General features: G+C 65.0%; 4 protein-coding genes across 4 annotated transcripts; 1 reads left to right on the top strand and 3 right to left on the bottom strand.

Moving 5' to 3' along the window:
• Positions 1–878: 878 nt before the first annotated feature.
• Positions 879–4,010, bottom strand: CHLRE_08g372150v5 (uncharacterized protein). Its single transcript, XM_043065054.1, has 6 exons — positions 3,517–4,010; positions 3,085–3,221; positions 2,783–2,849; positions 2,294–2,422; positions 1,977–2,163; positions 879–1,513 (listed from the first exon to the last, which is right to left on the bottom strand). The coding sequence occupies exons 1-6, from the start codon at positions 3,766–3,768 to the stop codon at positions 1,458–1,460; spliced, it is 828 nt and encodes a 275-aa protein (XP_042922055.1). The 5' UTR covers positions 3,769–4,010; the 3' UTR covers positions 879–1,457.
• A 1,740-nt stretch (positions 4,011–5,750) lies between these two features.
• CHLRE_08g372100v5 (uncharacterized protein) lies at positions 5,751–9,601 on the top strand. Its single transcript, XM_001701274.2, has 7 exons — positions 5,751–5,891; positions 5,962–6,088; positions 6,164–6,305; positions 6,381–6,541; positions 6,737–6,837; positions 7,182–8,254; positions 8,496–9,601. Exons 1-7 carry the CDS (start codon positions 5,842–5,844, stop codon positions 8,795–8,797), a joined length of 1,956 nt encoding a protein of 651 aa, XP_001701326.1. The 5' UTR covers positions 5,751–5,841; the 3' UTR covers positions 8,798–9,601.
• A 616-nt stretch (positions 9,602–10,217) lies between these two features.
• Positions 10,218–13,240, bottom strand: CHLRE_08g372050v5 (uncharacterized protein). Its single transcript, XM_043065053.1, has 2 exons — positions 12,868–13,240; positions 10,218–12,656 (listed from the first exon to the last, which is right to left on the bottom strand). The coding sequence occupies exons 1-2, from the start codon at positions 13,015–13,017 to the stop codon at positions 10,947–10,949; spliced, it is 1,860 nt and encodes a 619-aa protein (XP_042922054.1). The 5' UTR covers positions 13,018–13,240; the 3' UTR covers positions 10,218–10,946.
• A 168-nt stretch (positions 13,241–13,408) lies between these two features.
• On the bottom strand, positions 13,409–18,270 carry CHLRE_08g372000v5 (uncharacterized protein). The gene is made up of 8 exons (XM_043065052.1): positions 17,975–18,270; positions 17,429–17,539; positions 16,903–16,989; positions 16,179–16,241; positions 15,753–15,853; positions 15,234–15,336; positions 14,712–14,867; positions 13,409–14,456 (listed from the first exon to the last, which is right to left on the bottom strand). Exons 1-8 carry the CDS (start codon positions 18,227–18,229, stop codon positions 14,376–14,378), a joined length of 957 nt encoding a protein of 318 aa, XP_042922053.1. The 5' UTR covers positions 18,230–18,270; the 3' UTR covers positions 13,409–14,375.
• Positions 18,271–18,321: the final 51 nt, after the last annotated feature.

The following is an 18,321-nucleotide window of genomic DNA, read 5'->3' as shown; positions in this document are numbered from 1 at the left end:
TTGGCGCCACTGCAGTAGGACAGCGGGAGGCTTTGGTTGTGCGTGGCAGCTCTGCAGCGGCGTCAGATCAGTGGGCTGTCGGTGCCAAGGAGTTTAGGAAGCGGTGATGATTTGGGTGTGCGAGGTCCAGATGTGGGAAAGGGCGCAGGATGGCAGGTAGGCACATGCGCTCCCGAATTAAGGGTGGTGACGCCGGGTGGTACGTGGGCTGCGGTGGCGCTGTCACTGAGGGGCCGCTGATGCAATGCTGCTGGGTGTTTGCAAAGGTGTGCCTGGCCGCCGGCGGTGCGCTCCCTCCGCCGGCGGTGCGTGATGGGGCTCAGAGGCTCAGAGGCTCGGAGCACGGTACCGCTGCTACAGGTGCTGTTGGCGGATGACGCTTGCTGCCTTACTCATCACGCTGCCTTGCACACGATGATGTCGTACATCCATGCTTGTGATGCGACTTGACAAGCAAGAAGCCTGAGCCTGATGTACAAGTATATGAGTTAGTGCAAAAGGAAAGGTAGTGGACCTGCCAGCAAGCCTGCCAGCGCAGCCCGAATGCGGCATGCGCTGCGGCAGCAGCCCCGATCCCTTGGCGAGACAGTTGCTTGCATTGAAATTGCAGGGGGCGACGAGCTTGCCAACTGCCGCGATTCATCGAGCGTCGCATGCCTTGTCAGTGTGGGGTGTTCTGAGCCGAGTGCCGGTGTGCCGTATGCGCGCGTGCACGGCGTGCGGGGTGTCCCTGAGGCGGGAGTGATGGGCACAGCCAACTCCCGGGGCGCAAGGGCTAGTACGCTGCCATGACACGCGTGCCAAACCCACAGATGTCGGAATGCTGGGATGTTGCGCACAGCACGTCGGGTCAGTTTCAACGTCTAACACGCACTTCGTTATATTTGAGATTCGGTCGCCGGGGAGCCACTGTGCCTCAACGCCATGCCGGTTTACCGCCGTGTCTGTGTCCGTACCCGCAGCCTTTGTCCGTACATGCAGTGGAACACCCTACATCGCAGACGGCCGCCGCCACCACCTCCGCAACCCGCATGGCACACGCCCCATACCCAACCCTTGCGTCGGCGGCCGCTGGCCTCCGTCACCATGTCGGCTTGTTGGTGTGCCCATAGTCAACCCCAGTATCAGGTGTTGTACATGCCTCCCATAGTCCAGCACTAGGCCACTAGCACTGTCATCAAACGTCGTCGTCTCACCCCTTCAGCCGGCTCCCGTCTCCCACGTCACCCCACCGTCCCCCACGCGCAGTTGCATGCACGGGGTCGACACCTTCCTTCCCTTGTGTCCCCGTCTTCTGTAATGCACGTGCCAAACGCTGGTCGCCGCCAGCCGCAGCAGGCCGCAGGTGTCACAACCCACGCATCATGAGTGCAACACCGCAACTGTCGGTGGCGGTGGCCTCTCCAGTTGCCCGCGCTGCTGCCTGCTACTGCCTTTCCCTCTTTCCCGAAGTGCTGCTACAGCGCGCCGGCGGGGGAGCGGTCCAACAGGTACACATCCACCGGGTCGTTCCCTGCGGAGGGGCGCGTGTTGTTGTGATCTAGGACAAGCAAGAGCAGAGGGGCGCGTGTGGCACGAACACACAAAAGCACACACGTCAGGCACACCTGGATCAACATGGGTTTCCCCAGCTCTCCCAGTCGCCCCTGACACACGGATTCGCCACTTGCGGGGGCACAGAGGCAGAGCATTGACCACCCGGCCGGCGGGGCTGACACAGGGACGGCACAGGTTGGGCCGGCACCTCGGGCCGACCGGCCGACACGCACCGCTTCACATCACAACCGCACCCCTCGCCATGCCGCCCCGTCAGCCCAGCCCAGCTCAATGTGCCCACCCCCGCTCTCCTCCTCGCTCTTTTGCATTGGGTTTGGCTTAGTTTGGGCTGGCACCTACACCCCCCCCCCCCCGACAGTTGCACCCCATTGCACCCCTTCGCACCCACACCCCCACACAGGTATCGCGGCGTGACTCACAGAAGAACAGCAGCACGGCCAGGGCGGAGTAGTTGAGGAACGACAGCCAGCCGAAGGCCAGCGTGGCGGTCAGCAGCGCCGGGTTGAAGGCGGCGGAGGAGGAGGGGGAGCCGGAGGAGGCGGCGGCGGCGGCGGCGGCGGACAGGCGGTGCCGCCACGTGGCCAGTGTGGGGCCGTAGCCTTGGAACTGCGGGGGGGGGGGAGGGGAAGCCTTTGCCAGCCTTGCCGGATCGAAGCCCACAGGCCACAGCCCACACACCCACCTGCCCACTCGGCAACTCCCCCGTTCACAGCCCACCCGCCCGGCCCCTCCTCACCTGCAGCGCTATGTTGAGTGTGTGCAGCCCCACACACGCCGCCGCCGCCGCCACAAAGCCGCGGCCGAAGCGGCGGTGCGGGTCAGCTAGGCTTTTGAAGGAGCACAGCAGCAGAGCTAACGCACAGGCCTGCGGGGAGGGGAGGGAAGAGCCCGGGTAACCAGGTGTTAGCGCACCACCCGTCAGCGGCACCACCAGTCGGCGGTGGCAGGCGGAGCATGCGTACCCTGTCAGACACACCATGGTGGCCATTATCTCCCCTTCCAACCCCCATGATGGGACTGTTTCATTGGGCCCGGGCACATACACATAGAACCACTAGTTTGGCCTGGTTCGGTTTAGTTTGGGCTGGTTATTACAACCCCCCGCCCCCCCTCACACACACACTCGTTGGTCTCAGGCATATAGTCCCCTCTCTGACTAACACGCCACCGCCCTCCCACACACACGGCAGCTGCACGGCGCCTTCCCCAGGACGCACGCACGCACATGGAACAGGATGGTCAGCGCCACCGCAAAGGCCGCGCTGACCGCCGCCGCGGCAAACAGCGCCTGCCTGCGGTTGTGTTGCCGCGTTGTTGCGTTGTTGTATTGTTGTGTTGTTGCAGGTGGATGAGGGATCGGCAGTGTGACGTGGACGTATAGCCAGCATGACGTGGTCAGTGTGTCCCTTGCCATCGCTCCCGCACCACCAAGCTCTTATACATGACACACACAGACACACACTCACGCGGCCCTTCCCCCTTGTGCGCTCACAACTCCGAAAACACGCACGCACGCACACGACCCACCAGTCGCTGGCCTTGGTCCCGGGAGGCAGTCCCGAAGCCTGCTCCGCCGCCGCCGCCGCCTCGTCACCGCCCGCCGCCGCCGCGCGGTCACTTGCGTCCTTCACCGCCGCCAGCTGACTCACAGCTGCATTGAAGCCCTGAACACGTATGGTACACACGGTACACATGCGCAGGCGCACAATCGTTCTGTATCCCACATACCGTTCATTCCCCTTGTGCTTTCCTGGCACTTACCGTACAGTACAACACGCTCACATCAGCGGGCCTGCATGCCGCACTTACGCCCGCACACGCGCCCAAACACCCACGACGCAGCTAACGCGTTGCACACGGCTGATGCCCTGTCCCGCATTGCGGACCGCCCCCCGCCTGCCAACCTCCATCCTCCACACACCCCCATCCCCTCCTTTCCCCTGTCTCCACTTCCCCTGCCTGGCCCACGCCTCCCCTCCCCTCCCCTGTCTCCACCTTGTAGGACGCGGCACACAGCCCCGCGAACACGCCCGCCCAGGCCAGGTTGGCGCACACCGCCGCCCACACCCAGCGCCGCAGCGGCGAGTGATACTGCCGCAGCGACGGCGGGCCCCCCAGTCCCGGGCCGCTGCTGCCGCCGCCGCCGCCACTGCCGCCGCCGCCGCCGGGGCGGCCCGCCGCGGCGCTGCTACTGACGCCCAGGGTCGGCATGTGGACCCGGCTCTGCTGCAGAGTCGCAGCTGTCCGCTGTCGCGGGGCTTGTGTGGTTGCGGCTGTTGCGCCTATGGCTGCTTGCAGCTACTGCTTAAGGCGCTGCGTTCTGACCTGAGAGCTTTCGGAGCAATCGGGCAGTGCTAAGGGGCCGCGCGAGAGCAAAGCCCAGAACTGGCTTCGGGAGAGCTTATACACCTGTCGATAGAGCTTCTAACGCTTTTAAGACGTTCTTGCAGGGTAAAATAAACGCGAAAGGGTGATGATGGCGAGGAAGTAGAAGGCGGTGACAGGAGAGACCGGGAGGAGGAGAGACCCACGGGGCCCCACCTGAGCATCTGCCTGCGGGAATGTGTGGCCGTGGAGGGCGGTGCGGGCCCGGCAGGACCCGGTGCTCTGCTGTGGGGCCCAGTTGCTGCAATATCGACAGGGAGCGGGCTGCGCGAGTGTCGCCCGGGCATGCCCGCAGCAGCGCGAGCTAACGTGCCGTGCCTGCCCCCGAAGCTGAGTGACCCCCCTCCTCCAGCGCCCACAATTCTCGCGTGCGTGCTGTGTCTCTTGCTGCGTGACACGGACGAGCCCCTTCACCCCCCCCCAACCCACCCCCCGCAGCGCTAGTGGGGCGCGTAGCCCTCGGCCCCACGTGCCAGCTTTCCCGCTCCCCACCTTCTCAACGCGGCGCCCCTACCCAGCTGCTCCGTGTGCTCGTGGCGCGCCATATAGCCCCAACCCCCCCCCCCCCCCAAAACCCTGAGGCCATTCTTCGAGCAATGGTGGGGCTGACAAGCCCCGGCTTGCAAAGGTTTTGGTGCATGCGAAGCTGTGGATCTGGCGAGGCATCCGGGAGCCTGTGAAGGGGCAGCTCCGGGGTCCCGCATACACACGCTGAACCCCCACGGCCCTTGCAACACACGAACGGAACACCAGTGGCGACGCCCCGGATCGCAGGCCCTCCCGTAACCCAACCGGCAGCCGACCCCGCAGCTGCGCCACAAGGCGGCACGTCGGCACGTCAGCACTCGAGTGTGGGTGGTGCGCCAGGGCAGCGGCCCAGCGCCTGCCCACATCATGCATCGAGGCACGGCAGTGCAAGTGCTGCAGTGTGTAGGCGCCGCAGAGGCTGAACCACACGCCATCGCACCCAACGCCCGAGGTTTCACCCCGCCTCACACCAAACCAGCCCGTCAAAGCCCTTCAAAAGCTCACCCAAAGCTCATAGAAGGCTTCCAGTCGACAGCCATATCGCCGCCGCTTTGGCCACCTCCAAACAGCCCCCTCCCCGCAAAGCCGCACATGCTGCCGGCGGGGCGTCACACACCAGACCAGACCAGACCAGCCCGACATTCAACACACACATGGTCTCATGCGGTCTGATGGCTTTCCTAAGCCAACCAGGCCGGCTCCCAGTGCAGTGACGTGGGCGTGACAGGCCGGGTGCTCCCAGCCGCGTGCCAATTGCCAACCCCACCCTACGCGAAGGCATTACGCGCCTCACCGTGCATTGCTCCTGCTACAGCCCCTTGCAACACCGCCGACCTCGGGAAGGTGGAGTTCTCAGCGCGGTGGCCGCTTGCCCCGGCCGGCAGCTCCGCAGGGCACACGTCACGCGAAGGGCCGCGACGGTTCGAGAACCGACTTGAGGGCGCCAAACGAGCCCGAGCCGCCGTTGCGCCAGGCGAAACCAGAACCGTAGATTAATGCACTTGAGCTATTCATTGGAGCGATCTGCCGGGGACAGCGGGTCTGGCGTGCGCGCGATTGGAGATCGCAAATTACATATGTCTGCGTGACGGCGGGGAGCTCGCTGAGGCTTGACATGATTGGTGCGTATGTTTGTATGAAGCTACAGGACTGATTTGGCGGGCTATGAGGGCGGGGGAAGCTCTGGAAGGGCCGCGATGGGGCGCGCGGCGTCCAGAAGGCGCCATACGGCCCGCTGGCGGCACCCATCCGGTATAAAAGCCCGCGACCCCGAACGGTGACCTCCACTTTCAGCGACAAACGAGCACTTATACATACGCGACTATTCTGCCGCTATACATAACCACTCAACTCGCTTAAGAGTCAGTAAACATGGGCAAGGAGGCCCCCGCTATCGGTATTGACCTGGGCACCACGTACAGGTGAGCTCCCTCTGCACCTTCAACGTCTCTTGGACACCAGCTGACCCTTGGCGTGCTTCAATGCTCGCAGCTGCGTGGGTGTCTGGCAGAATGACCGCGTGGAGATTATTGCCAACGATCAGGGCAACCGCACCACTCCCTCGTACGTGGCCTTCACGGACACTGAGCGTCTGATTGGTGATGCCGCCAAGAACCAGGTACGTTGCGAATTGGGCGGGCCGACTTCAGCGCGCGCAGCCACTTACCCGCCTTCGCCGACCTGCCTTCCACAGGTCGCTATGAACCCGCGCCACACGGTGTTCGACGCCAAGCGCCTGATTGGCCGCAAGTTCTCGGACCCCATTGTCCAGGCGGACATTAAGCTGTGGCCTTTCCAGGTTCGCGCCGGCGCGCACGATGTGCCCGAGATCGTTGGTAAGTTCAGCTCGCAAAGCGGTCCGTGCTGTGTGCGAAATTAGTTGCTCACAACCTATCTCTTTGCGCTCGCAGTCTCCTACAAGAACGAGGAGAAGGTCTTCAAGGCTGAGGAGATCTCCTCGATGGTGCTTATCAAGATGAAGGAGACCGCTCAGGCTTTCCTGGGCGCTGACCGCGAGGTCAAGAAGGCCGTGGTGACCGTGCCCGCCTACTTCAACGACTCCCAGCGCCAGGTACGCACGGCACGCGGCACCGGGGGGCTTGGGGTGCCACCGCGGCCTTTGGGGTTGCCACTCGCCAGAACCTTCGCGCACCCTCCCGCTCTTGACATCTCTGTCCACCACTCAGCGTGTTTGTTACTCGGCTTAACCGGTTGACCCGCGTGCTGACGCCATCGCTCCCTGTTCCCTGTTCTCCTGTGCTTTCAGGCCACCAAGGATGCCGGTATGATTGCCGGCCTGGAGGTGCTGCGCATCATCAACGAGCCCACCGCCGCCGCCATTGCCTACGGCCTGGACAAGAAGGACAGGTGAGCTTAGGTCGCTGCATGCTTACTGAGGGGCTCTGCAGCTGGGTTGGGTGAGGGCGTGCCGCAGGGTTTCAGGATGGGCGTACGGCGACGCGCAGCTGTAGGGTCGGCACGGCGGTGCGATGGAGCTGGAAGCGGGGGCGGTGATGTGCAGAGTCCAGACTGGGCCAAGGGACCAAAACCAGCCACCACGAGCCAGCGCGCAGCATCCGTGCTCGTGCCCTTCAGCGCGCCGTATGCGCCCCTAGCGAAGCAGCGGACCGCGGTCAAGCAAACACACGGTTCCTGCTCTCGACGCTAACCTTCTCCCTCCCCACCCATCCCTTGCTCCCTTCCCACCACAGCGGCCTGGGCGAGCGCAACGTGCTCATCTTCGACCTGGGCGGCGGCACCTTCGATGTGTCGCTGCTGACCATTGAGGAGGGCATCTTCGAGGTCAAGGCCACTGCCGGTGACACCCATCTGGGCGGTGAGGACTTCGACGAGCGCCTGGTCAACCACTTCGCCAACGAGTTCCAGCGCAAGTACAAGAAGGACCTGAAGACCTCGCCCCGTGCTCTGCGCCGCCTGCGCACCGCCTGCGAGCGCGCTAAGCGCACGCTGTCTAGCGCCGCGCAGACCACCATCGAGCTGGACTCCCTGTTCGAGGGCGTGGACTTCGCCACCTCCATCACCCGCGCCCGCTTTGAGGAGCTGTGCATGGACCTGTTCCGCAAGTGCATGGACCCCGTGGAGAAGTGCCTGCGCGACGCCAAGATGGACAAGATGACTGTGCACGACGTGGTGCTGGTGGGCGGCTCCACCCGTATCCCCAAGGTGCAGCAGCTGCTGCAGGACTTCTTCAACGGCAAGGAGCTGAACAAGTCGATCAACCCCGACGAGGCCGTGGCCTACGGCGCCGCCGTGCAGGCCGCCATTCTGACCGGCGAGGGCGGCGAGAAGGTGCAGGACCTGCTGCTGCTGGACGTGACGCCCCTGTCGCTGGGTCTGGAGACCGCCGGCGGCGTCATGACCGTGCTCATCCCCCGCAACACCACCATCCCCACCAAGAAGGAGCAGGTGTTCTCGACCTACTCCGACAACCAGCCCGGCGTGCTGATCCAGGTCTACGAGGGCGAGCGCGCGCGCACCAAGGACAACAACCTGCTGGGCAAGTTCGAGCTGACCGGCATCCCGCCGGCGCCTCGCGGTGTGCCCCAGATCAACGTGATCTTCGACATTGACGCCAACGGTATCCTGAACGTGTCTGCCGAGGACAAGACCACCGGCAACAAGAACAAGATCACGATCACCAACGACAAGGGCCGCCTGTCCAAGGACGAGATCGAGCGCATGGTGCAGGAGGCGGAGAAGTACAAGGCTGACGACGAGCAGCTGAAGAAGAAGGTGGAGGCCAAGAACTCGCTGGAGAACTACGGTGAGCGGGTGTGATTGTGTGTATGCGCGCCGTAGCGGGGATGGAAGGGGTTGGGTTCGCATGCGGGTGGGATTAGCTGTATGGCTTTCTTGGACTGGGGCGGGCTGGAAGAGCTGATAGGCTGAGGTTTGCCATGATCGGGGCGTGTGACAGACCTGTCAATTAGCAGCGGACCTGACGCCGTGACCTTGCACGACCATGGTGCTGACATTTCCTCCTCCCTTGCCTCCTCCCCACGCAGCCTACAACATGCGCAACACCATCCGCGAGGACAAGGTGGCCAGCCAGCTGTCCGCCTCGGACAAGGAGTCGATGGAGAAGGCGCTGACCGCCGCCATGGACTGGCTGGAGGCCAACCAGATGGCCGAGGTGGAGGAGTTCGAGCACCACCTCAAGGAGCTGGAGGGCGTGTGCAACCCCATCATCACCCGCCTCTACCAGGGCGGCGCCGGCGCGGGCGGCATGCCCGGCGGCGCGCCCGGCGCCGGCGCTGCCCCCTCGGGCGGCTCGGGTGCCGGCCCCAAGATCGAGGAGGTCGACTAATCGGCTTCGCCCCAGACTGAGGAGTGCGGGAGGCGCCGGCGGGTTTGACGGCTGGCGCCGTGGACTGGGTGTGTGGGTGCGCCGGTTGGGCGGCTGTGGCGCGGCCTAGGGCCCGGACGTGGGCCGGGCGCTGTATTGATGTGTGGGAACGGCAGACGCCGCTGTGCGTTGTGTGTGAATACGTACCTATATGCCCGGCGGCGCTGTAGCACTGATGCTGTGTTTCGCGCGTGTCTTGTGCTCCTTGTGTTTAACAACCTGGTTGGATTGGGACACCCGCACGGTCTACATACTCAGAGCAGGACTGAGCTGATTGGTCGGTCGGCCGGCGATTGATTTTGCCAACATGCGCTGAAGTGCAGCGTTGAGTTCGGACTACGTGGGATTTGTGGTTGTTAGCTAGATAGGCCCCGGGCTGCTATCTGTTGCGTAGCGGCCCGTGGGAGCGAACGCGACTGAGGCTGTGGCTGCACGCATCCGGGCTGTTGAATGGCTAGGGTCGTGCGCGGAAGGCCGTTGCTGAGCCATGCCAAGTAGAGTAGGATGACGATGATGTTATAAGAAACCGAGATGGCACCTAGCTCCAACTGAGTTGGGTGCGGCCTTAGGGGAGAGGCGTGCAGGCAGGTGCAAGTTCCAAAGCATGAGAGTGGTGAGTGAGAGGCGGGAGTGGTGGATGGAAGTGCATGGAGGGGGTCTCGACAGAACTCAACGGCCCGTCACGGACAATTCGAAGGGCGGAGCCGGGATCAGAGTCAACACGGACGCTGCCCCACATTGGGTGGTGTGTAAAAGCAGAAGATTCCGTATCCCTTGCCTAATTGAGCCCCGGGTGGGAATGGTAACGTTTGGCTAGAGTGCGGGCAAGCCTCACGACATGCGGAAGTCAGCACGACAGGCAGCTGATACTGATAGCACGGTCCTGGCACTCCTACGCCCACCCGCCCCACTGCACTGCGGGCACCGCCAGACAGGAGCTAGGGCCTAGGGGTGCAAACAGGGACATGAGCTCCAGTCCTGCCAGGCGGCCAGCTCAGAAGCGGAACTGGGCGGCTCTACCGCTCTGCACACCTGGCAGGCGGGCACCGGGCCACCGGCTGCCCTCGTGAGTCACCACGTGCCCTGAGCCCTGGCGCCTAAGCAAGTGGCCTGGGGTAAACGGCACGAGTAAACGGGGAGCCTGTCATGCTCGATTGCGGATTGCCGTACGTTTCTCGGGTTCACTGTGGTTCACTTGCGTGGCTGCGCACTGGCCACTGGTCCCTCGCGTGCTGCACCCGACTACCGTATCGGGGCTGCAACGAGTGCCCGTGCCTTACTGCCCTTCCACGGCCTGCCCGCACCTGTTTGCTGCCTGTCGATGTGCCATGACCGCACTCTCAGCTCCAGGAGGCCAGGCAAGGCGCTTGCGCGTGGCATCTTCCGCATCACTTTACATGCCGGCATACGCGTGCCACATGCGTTGCCAACAACACGAGCTCGTGCCGCGCATCGCAACGTCAGTACGCCACTGTTACAACCCTCACGCACACGCGGCCCACACGTCCTAGGTACTGCACTGCGTTGTGAGATGTGAGCGTGCGTGGCTTCGTGTGTGGCCCCCGGCCTGACGTGCTGGCGATGCAGAGGCCCGCCATGAGTCCAATGTGGACCAAGACCCAACACTCAAAACACTACCATATTCAAATAATGACCGGCTCGCTGCGGCGGCAGCGCGCAGGCCATGCGCTTGCTTTGCAAAGGCCGCGATGGCGACGCTACGATTTGGCGGCGATGGTGCGCTATGGCGCCCCCGCTCCAACCACCCGCCACTCAGTTACTCTACAATAATACTGACACGGCTTGTGAATACGATAGCCGCTGACAATATAAGGATATATACACACAGAGCCTGCCTGTGCCGCCTCGTGCTCGCTAGCAGGAACCCAGCCTGCAACTGCACTGGCCACCAGCCTCACTGCCCTCCAGCGCCGCCAGGTACGTGAGTCGGTGAGTACGACATGCAAGTCACCGGGCGAGCTGTTTGTGGCCATGCATCATGCGTTGTTGCTGTTGTGCTACCTACTCACACGCCCACACACAGCCACTCCGCGGTCGACACACTGCCGCTCACGTTTACACTCGCTCCTCCCTCGCTGCTCCCGCGCTGCTACCGAGCCCACGACACCAGCGCACTTGCAGTGCGCTTCAGCAGCCCGCTGGGCGGCCGCCCGCCGCCCACGCCGCCCGCCGCCGCCACCTCCCGCACATCCCCATCATTCCCATCGCCGTCGCCGCCGGCCCCGCCACTGCTGCTCTTCCTCGACTCCTTACCGACCTTGCTACTGCTGCCATTGCTGTTAGCGCCCTTGCCGCCGCCGACGCCGCCGGGCGGCTCCGCCCCATGCCCGCCCGCGTTCTCCGACTTACGCCGGGCCGAGCTGCTGCGGCTGAACAGCCCGAGCAGTCCACCGCCACCGCCACCACCACCGCCGCTGCTGGGCCGCTGGGCGCCGCCGCTAAGCCGCTCATCGCCGCCTGTGTCTGGCCCGTCAGCCCAAGCCCCGCCGCCTCCACCTCCGCTGCTGCCGCCGCCGTCGTGGCGGCGGTGGCTGCCCCCTGCCGCCGCGCCCGCCGGTGCCACAATGGCGCCGGCGGACGCGCGCAGCATGACCGAAGGCGCCGGTGTCGACTGCTGCTGCTGCTGCTGCGTGTGCTGCTGCATGTGCTGCTGATGTTGGTGGTGGTGCTGCGCGTGCTGCGCGAGGCTTGGCCGCAAACCCAAGCCGGCCGCATCCTCTGCCGCCGCGGGCGCTGTGGAGAGCCCCACGCCCGCCTCACCCGCCTCGCCCGAGTAGGAGGCGGACAGCGCCGGCGCCGCCAGCTGCCGCGGGGGGTGCTGCAGCTGCTCCGCCACCGCCGAGGCGCCGCCGCCTCCGCCGCCGGCGCTGAGGTGCCGCGCGCTGGCGGCGGCCTTGGGCAGCACGGCCACCGTGACGGGCGCGGCGTGACTGCTGCTGTGCACGTGGGCACTCAGGTTGCGGACCAGCGGCGGCCGGCCACCTCCTCCACTGCCTCCTCCACCGCCGCCGCCGCCCATGTCCAGCCCAGGCATGGGGCCGCCGCGCAGCGGCTGCTGCGCCTGGGCCTGCGACGCCGCCCCCGGCGGCAGATGCCCGCCGCCACCAACCCCCTTCTCCGGGTAGCCGTAGCCGCCGCCGTAGCCGCCGCCGTTGCCGTAGCCGCCCTGCCCCCCCGGCCCGGACGCGGGCGCGTTGTGACTTCGCAACACACCCGACAACCCGCCCGCCCCTGCCCCCGCCCCCGCCCCAGCTCCAAACCCGCTGCCGCCGCCGCCCGTCCTACTGCCGCCCATCCTGCCGCCGCCGGCGCCGCCGCCGCCGTGCACGCTCGAGTCCGTGGAGGCGTCGTCTCCGCCCAGGATGTCACCGCGCATGCGGCTGACCACACTGTCCAGCCGGTCCGCCGCCTCGCTGCCGCCGTAGTAGCCGCCCTCATGGTTGCGACTGAAGGAGGCGCCGCCGTTGGCGCCGCTGGCGCCGTAGCCGCTGCTGCTGGCGCCGGCGTAGCCGCCGTCGGCGGTGGTGGAGGCGGCGGTGCCGCCGGGCGCACTGGCGCGGGGGTTGCGGAGCAGCAGCCCCGAGGCGGGCCGCGAGGCGGCGGCGGCGGAGGCGGTGGCGATGATGGGCGCGCCGCGGTGGTAGACGCCCACATTGGAGGCGGGGGGCTTGGGCAGCGGCGCGGGCGCGGGCGGGGGCGCGGCCGCGTGCGTGCCGCCGACGGGCCCGGCGTGTGGCATGGAGTTGGAGGGCATAAGCACCTTGGCCGACACGGAGGCGGATCCAAGGATGCTGTGGTCCTGTGTGTTTTTTGGGACGGGGGTGGGGGGGGGGGCGAGTCAACTCCTGGTGTTTACACCAGGCCCCAGTGACGGGCCGTGCGCACGCTTTGCATGGCGGGGGGAGGGGGTCGCACAACTCAAACTCGCCCCAGACAAAGCAGCTTCCCCGACTGCTACCGCGCCGACGACATTCCAGCGTCCCGTTTCAGCGTCCCGTTTCAGCGCTCACCTTGAAGCTGGTCGTCGCAGTAAGCCCGCGAGGCGGATTGCCCCCAGACGGTGCACTTGTCCGGCGACCTCCAAACCCGCCCACGTACAGGTCATCATCTTCCACTATGTCCTCATCCGCCAAGTCGGGCGCTGGGGCCCAGGATGGCATCGTTTAAGCGAGAGGAAGCCTTCCGCTTGCCGGAGGTCAAACGCGCCGGAAAGCGTCCTCTAGGCAGTTCGCTTCAACTACTTAACATAGAAAACCTTTGTCAAGGATGCAGCGATGGGCTCTAGTGAAGCACGAGGTCGGAGGAAAGTGTTCAGTTCAAGACAAGCTGTGCCCTGAAGCTACTTATGGCCTGCACGGAAAGAAAAATGACTGTTGCTGTAGCAATTTAACGGCGTTGATAATGACGCAGAATGCTTGGCGGGCACACGCCTGGACTTCGATCGGGCAATTTTGATGCCTTCAGGCTTCAGGAAAACCCTCGTGTTTCCCCCAATCCTTTGCTCGCTTTGAGAGATAAGCCTGGCAGTGCTTCTTACCGGACTCGAGGCGGCGTTATGATGACGTTAAAACCCGCACCTCTGGGACTCCCACGCCTCGCTCGTGATGGAACATGGCAAGGGGCAGGAAAGCGTAGTCGCGAGCTCGTGATGGAACATGGCAAGGGGCAGGAAAGCGTAGTCACCTCGCGAGCCATTTTCGCGCCCACGAAAGCAGTACGGCAATCCGCCCTCCCCCTTGCGTCCCTCCCCCCATCATATAGGATGCGCCATCGGCAGCTTTCCCGCGCGTCGGTGCCACGCAACATTCCAACCGCAAAAATAAAAGCAAGCCACACGCAGCGCTGCCGCATGTAGACAGTACGGTAGATGAGCGGAGTCAGTACGACATTGACCAAGAACTGCTTTTGCACCACTGCCGTTCGCTTCGACGTCCTATCTAGCCTTCACACCGGCTAGCCCACCATCTCGTCCCCCCTCCGATCTCCGTCACCGCTTACTCCAGCAGCCAGCGCCAGCATTGCCGGGCCGAGCTACTGTCTCGCTCAACCCACCCTCTCGATTTCCACTCTCAACCCCATGCAGCCCACACAGCCCACACAGCCAAAACAGTACGGCACTGCAATCCTGGCCGTGGCGCTGGGGGCGGCGGCATCCCCCGGGCATCCGTTCTCAGGCCTCTCACCCCTGCCTTTCTTCCGTGTCGCACGCTTTAGCCCACACCACAGCCTCCTCCTGCTGCTGCTGCTGCTACTGCTGCCTCCTTGCTGCTGCCGCCATTTGCTTGCCGCTGCCCCCGTTGCCGCTGCCTCCTGGCTGCGTCAGCCCACCTCCACCGCACGCCGCGTGCCCGCGGCCGCCACTCCCCCCTCCCCCTCCCCATCCCTCACGCCACCCACATCCCCACATACACATCCCTCGCCGGCGCCCCTGCGCACCTGCCCTTGCGCCCCCCATTCACAACCACCAACGCACCCCTCTGCTCCCTACGCCCCTCTGCTCCCTATGCCTGCCTGCGCCCTACGCCTGCTTGGGCGCTGAGGCCGCGATCTCCTGGAACACGGACTTGGCGCGCGCCTCCGCCTCCTTCAGGTACTCGGCCTGGGCGACGAGGTGGGGGTTACATTCATGATTAGCCCAGGAAAAGGCAGACGGGGGGGCGGGGGTGCATGTGTATGGAGGCAGGGATTCATGGTTGCTTGGGTTGGGTTGGGTGGGTAGGTGGGTGGGTGGGTGGGTGGGTTGTGGAAATGTGCAAAATGGTCACCATCCCGCGGGTCCCAGCTATGACCCTTCCAAGCCCCCACACACCCCACGCTCCGCACACACCCCACGCCCCGCACGCCCCGCACACACCTGCACGCGCTGCGCGTAGCTGCCGCTCTGCAGCCCCAGCACCACGCCCTCCATCTTGCGCTGCAGCGCCTCCATAAAGGCCGCCTCCGTCAGCTGCCCCTCCGCCACCAGCTGCCGCAGCAGCGGCGTCCACTGCTTCTCCTGCGAGCCCAGCAGCTGGGGGGGAGGAGGGGAGGGCAGGGCAGGAGGAGGTAGGAGGGCGGGGGAGGAGGGGAGGGAGAGGTGTGTTAATTGGTATAAGGAGGCAGGGGGCAGGGGTTCACTCTGGACCAATCCCAGGGGCAGGGGGCAGGCGGGCAGGAAAGAGGCGGGTGGGCATCGCGATCGAAGCAGTGAAACTGAAGCAGCAGCTGCGAGACGTGTATGGACGAACGGCCAGCGGCCAGGGCGCAGAGGAGGGGTCTCCTTTGTCAAGTTGACTACCCGCCCGCCATCCTTCCCGCCCCCGCCACCCCTCCGCTATGTTGGCTTGGTTTGGTTTAGTTCGGGCTGGTGTTTACAACCCGCCACGCAGCCACGCACCTTGTTGACTGCCCCCTCCACGCCCTCCGTCTCCCCGGTGGCCAGCTGCCGCGCCGCGTACAGCTGCAGCACCAGCTGTAGCAGCTGCACCATGCCGTCGAAGCTGTGGGGAGCGGCAGTAGCAGCAGTAGTAGTAGTAGGAGCAGCAGCAGCAGCAGCAGCAGCAGCAGCAGCAGGCGGCAGTAGCAATGGGATTGGCAGTTGGCAGTAGCATCGGGTCGGCAGTGTGAGCAGAGTCGGCAGTAGCAGGCGCAGCGGTGGCAGTAGCAGTCGGCAAGCCAGGCGGTAGCAGTAGGCTGGTACCTACACGCCCCCTCGTCGTCGCCCATGCCATGCTGCCCCCCTACGAAGCCCCTCCTCCAGCCCTCCTCCCCTCCTCCCCTCCTCCCCTCCTCCCCTCCTCCCCTCCTCCTCTCCTCCCCTCCTCCCCTCCTCCCCTCGTCCCCTCCTCCCCTCCTCCCCTCCTCCCCTCCTCCCCTCCTCCCCTCCTCCTCCCTCCTCCCCTCCTCCCCCCCTCACCCGTCCTCCGAGCTCTTCTTGATCCAGGCGAAGGCGTTGGACAGCAACGCCTCATCCAGCCGGTCGCGGTGCCGGTTGAGCGCCTCGCGCACTGACTCAACCTGCGACAGAAGGGAGGGGGCGAGGCGGAGGGGGGGAGGTTGTGAAGAGCAGCGCAAACTAGGCCAACCCGAGCCAAACTAGCGCACAGACTCAATCTGGAATTCAGGCGCGGAATGGGGGCAGAAGAAGATGGGGTTTGCCAAGGCGGACAACGGCAAAGACCTGCAGCACCCAGCCGCCGCGCACCCAAGCCCGTCTCACCTGCCCACCCGCCCACCATAAACACACCGCATCAGCCCCGCCACACCCCCACCAAATCCACTGTCACCCCACCCCCAACCCCCCTCACCCCCCTCACCCCCGTTGTGTCCCCCTGTGTCCCACCTGGTCGTCTGTGAGCGGCAGGTACCACTCGCCCTTGTCGTCCGCGGCCGCAACCAGGATGTCCTGTGTATGTGTGTGTGTGGTGGGGTTGCGAGGACGGTTGGAAAAGAGGTTGTGCGACATAGGGGGTGTCAAGGCTGTAGTGGACCCCGTGAAGGAGGCCAGCTAGCCCCACACATACACCCACGTGCGGCATCGCGGCTGCCCCTCCCCCCTCTGGTCGTGTCCACCTCTCTCCTTTCCACCCTCCTTCCCTCTCCACCTCCCCTTTCCTCTGCATCGCGAGCGAGTGTGGCGTTGTGGTGTGTCTGTGTGGTGCTATCGCCTGGCCGGGCGCCCGGAGCGTGAGGAATGCGCATCAGCAAACTTCCAGCCAGCCAGCAACTTGTCGGTACAGTAACTCCGGCGTTCGACCAGCCATGCACTCCTGCTCTGCCGCTGCAAACTGTTTACTGTCTGCTTGGGGTACGGGCGTCAGCTGCACCCTATGGGACCTCGCCAACCTGCCTGAACCCTGTCCCATCTCACACACCTCCCCTTTCCTCCTCCCCTCGACATCACACACACGTACACATCATACACACCTACAACCCCTCTCCCCCTTCCCTCTCCTCCTCCCCTCTCCCCCTCCCCTCCCCTCCTCCCCTCTCCACCTCCTTCCCCATCCCCTCTCCACCTCCTCCCCTCACCCCCACCCCTCTCCCCAGCACCCCTCTCCCCCCACCTGCAGCACTGCGCCGCTGTCCGCCAGCTGCTGCTCCGTGCGCCGCCGCACCGTGTCCACAAGCACCATCACAGACGTGGCCAGGCCCTGAGGAAGCAGCGGAAGCAGCAGCAGCAGTAAGTCATGGCGTGTGAGGCAGCAGCGGCAGCGGCAGCAGCGGCAGCAGCAGCCGCGGCAGCAGCAGCAGCGGCAGCAGCGGCAGCAGGAGCAGCAGCAGCCGCAGCAGCAGCAGGACAGAGGGGGTGGGAGTGGTGGGGGCTCAGGTTGGGTGAGTGGGGGGCGCTGTGCGCATGTTGGTAAGGGGCAAGCACGACCGTCCGCCTCCCCATCCTCCCTCTCCTCCGTCGTCTCCCTCTCCTTTCCCTCTTTCCTCGCCTCCACCTCCTCCCTCCCCGCTCTCTCACCTCCCCATTCTCCCTCTCCCGCCTCTCCTCTCCCTTTCGTCCTCTCTTCCCTCTCATCGCCCTCCCTCCCCTCCCCTCCTCCCCATCCCCACCCTCCCACGAGTCCCCAGCCCTCCCCGCACCTGCAGCTTGTCCTTGTCCTCCTTGGATGCGGCCGTGTCGTTGCGGGTGGCGATGCGCATCCAGAACTTGGTGTCCACAGCCACAACATTCTCCGCAACCAGCTGGGCCAGCTGCGGGAAGCAAAAGATAAAGACATGCGGCGAGTGAAGATGCGGGGATGGGCACCGGCAGGTGGTGGTGGTGGTGGTGGTGGTCGTGGTGGTGGGGAAGCGGCGGGGCGAGGCGGTGAGGAGGTGGTGGTTGGAACACAGAGTGAGGGTGGCAGGGGTGAAGGGTGTGAAGAGGAAAGAGGCAGGGTGGAGACGTCGCGCAGCGTGCGTGTGTGTCTGCGGGCGTTGTGTGCGTGGGTGTTGCTCGTGGAGGGGCCTGTCGCCAACCCTCGCAAACCCGGCGGGCACACACTCGCCTGGGCGCTCCCCCCGATCGGATTCGGCCGACCCTAATCCTGGTTTGCCAACACTGCGTCTATGCAATAGCCTGTGCGTCGTCGCGCTTGCCGCCGGCAGGAATCGAGGCGCGACCGACCCTTTTTGCCGAACCCGCACCTGCTGCTGTGACTTGGCACTCAGGAGCTTGTCGATCAGCTCATCAAGCGCAGCCGTCTCCTTTAGCGAGTCGCTGAGCTCCGAACGGGCGCCCACGAAGCGCGATGGCCGCTGGCGAGGCTGAGCAGCGCTCCGGCAAGCGCTGTTAACACGCACACGAGCACAAGTGCTGACACGAACGACCGGGCACGACGAAAAGGCTTGCACGCGAACAAAGCTCGAACGCGCGCACACCGCAGCGCGTGAAACCTGCATTTTCGTTATGTTTCTTGTTGATGTAGAAGCAGTGCGCTACTAAAAGGACACTGCACTTGTGAGCCAATCGATTTTGGCACCGATTGGCCTTC

Source organism: Chlamydomonas reinhardtii, chromosome 8 (assembly GCF_000002595.2).
Source record: "Chlamydomonas reinhardtii strain CC-503 cw92 mt+ chromosome 8, whole genome shotgun sequence".
In the NCBI taxonomy this organism is placed as follows: domain Eukaryota; kingdom Viridiplantae; phylum Chlorophyta; class Chlorophyceae; order Chlamydomonadales; family Chlamydomonadaceae; genus Chlamydomonas; species Chlamydomonas reinhardtii.
This window is presented reverse-complemented; position numbering and strand designations above follow the sequence as displayed.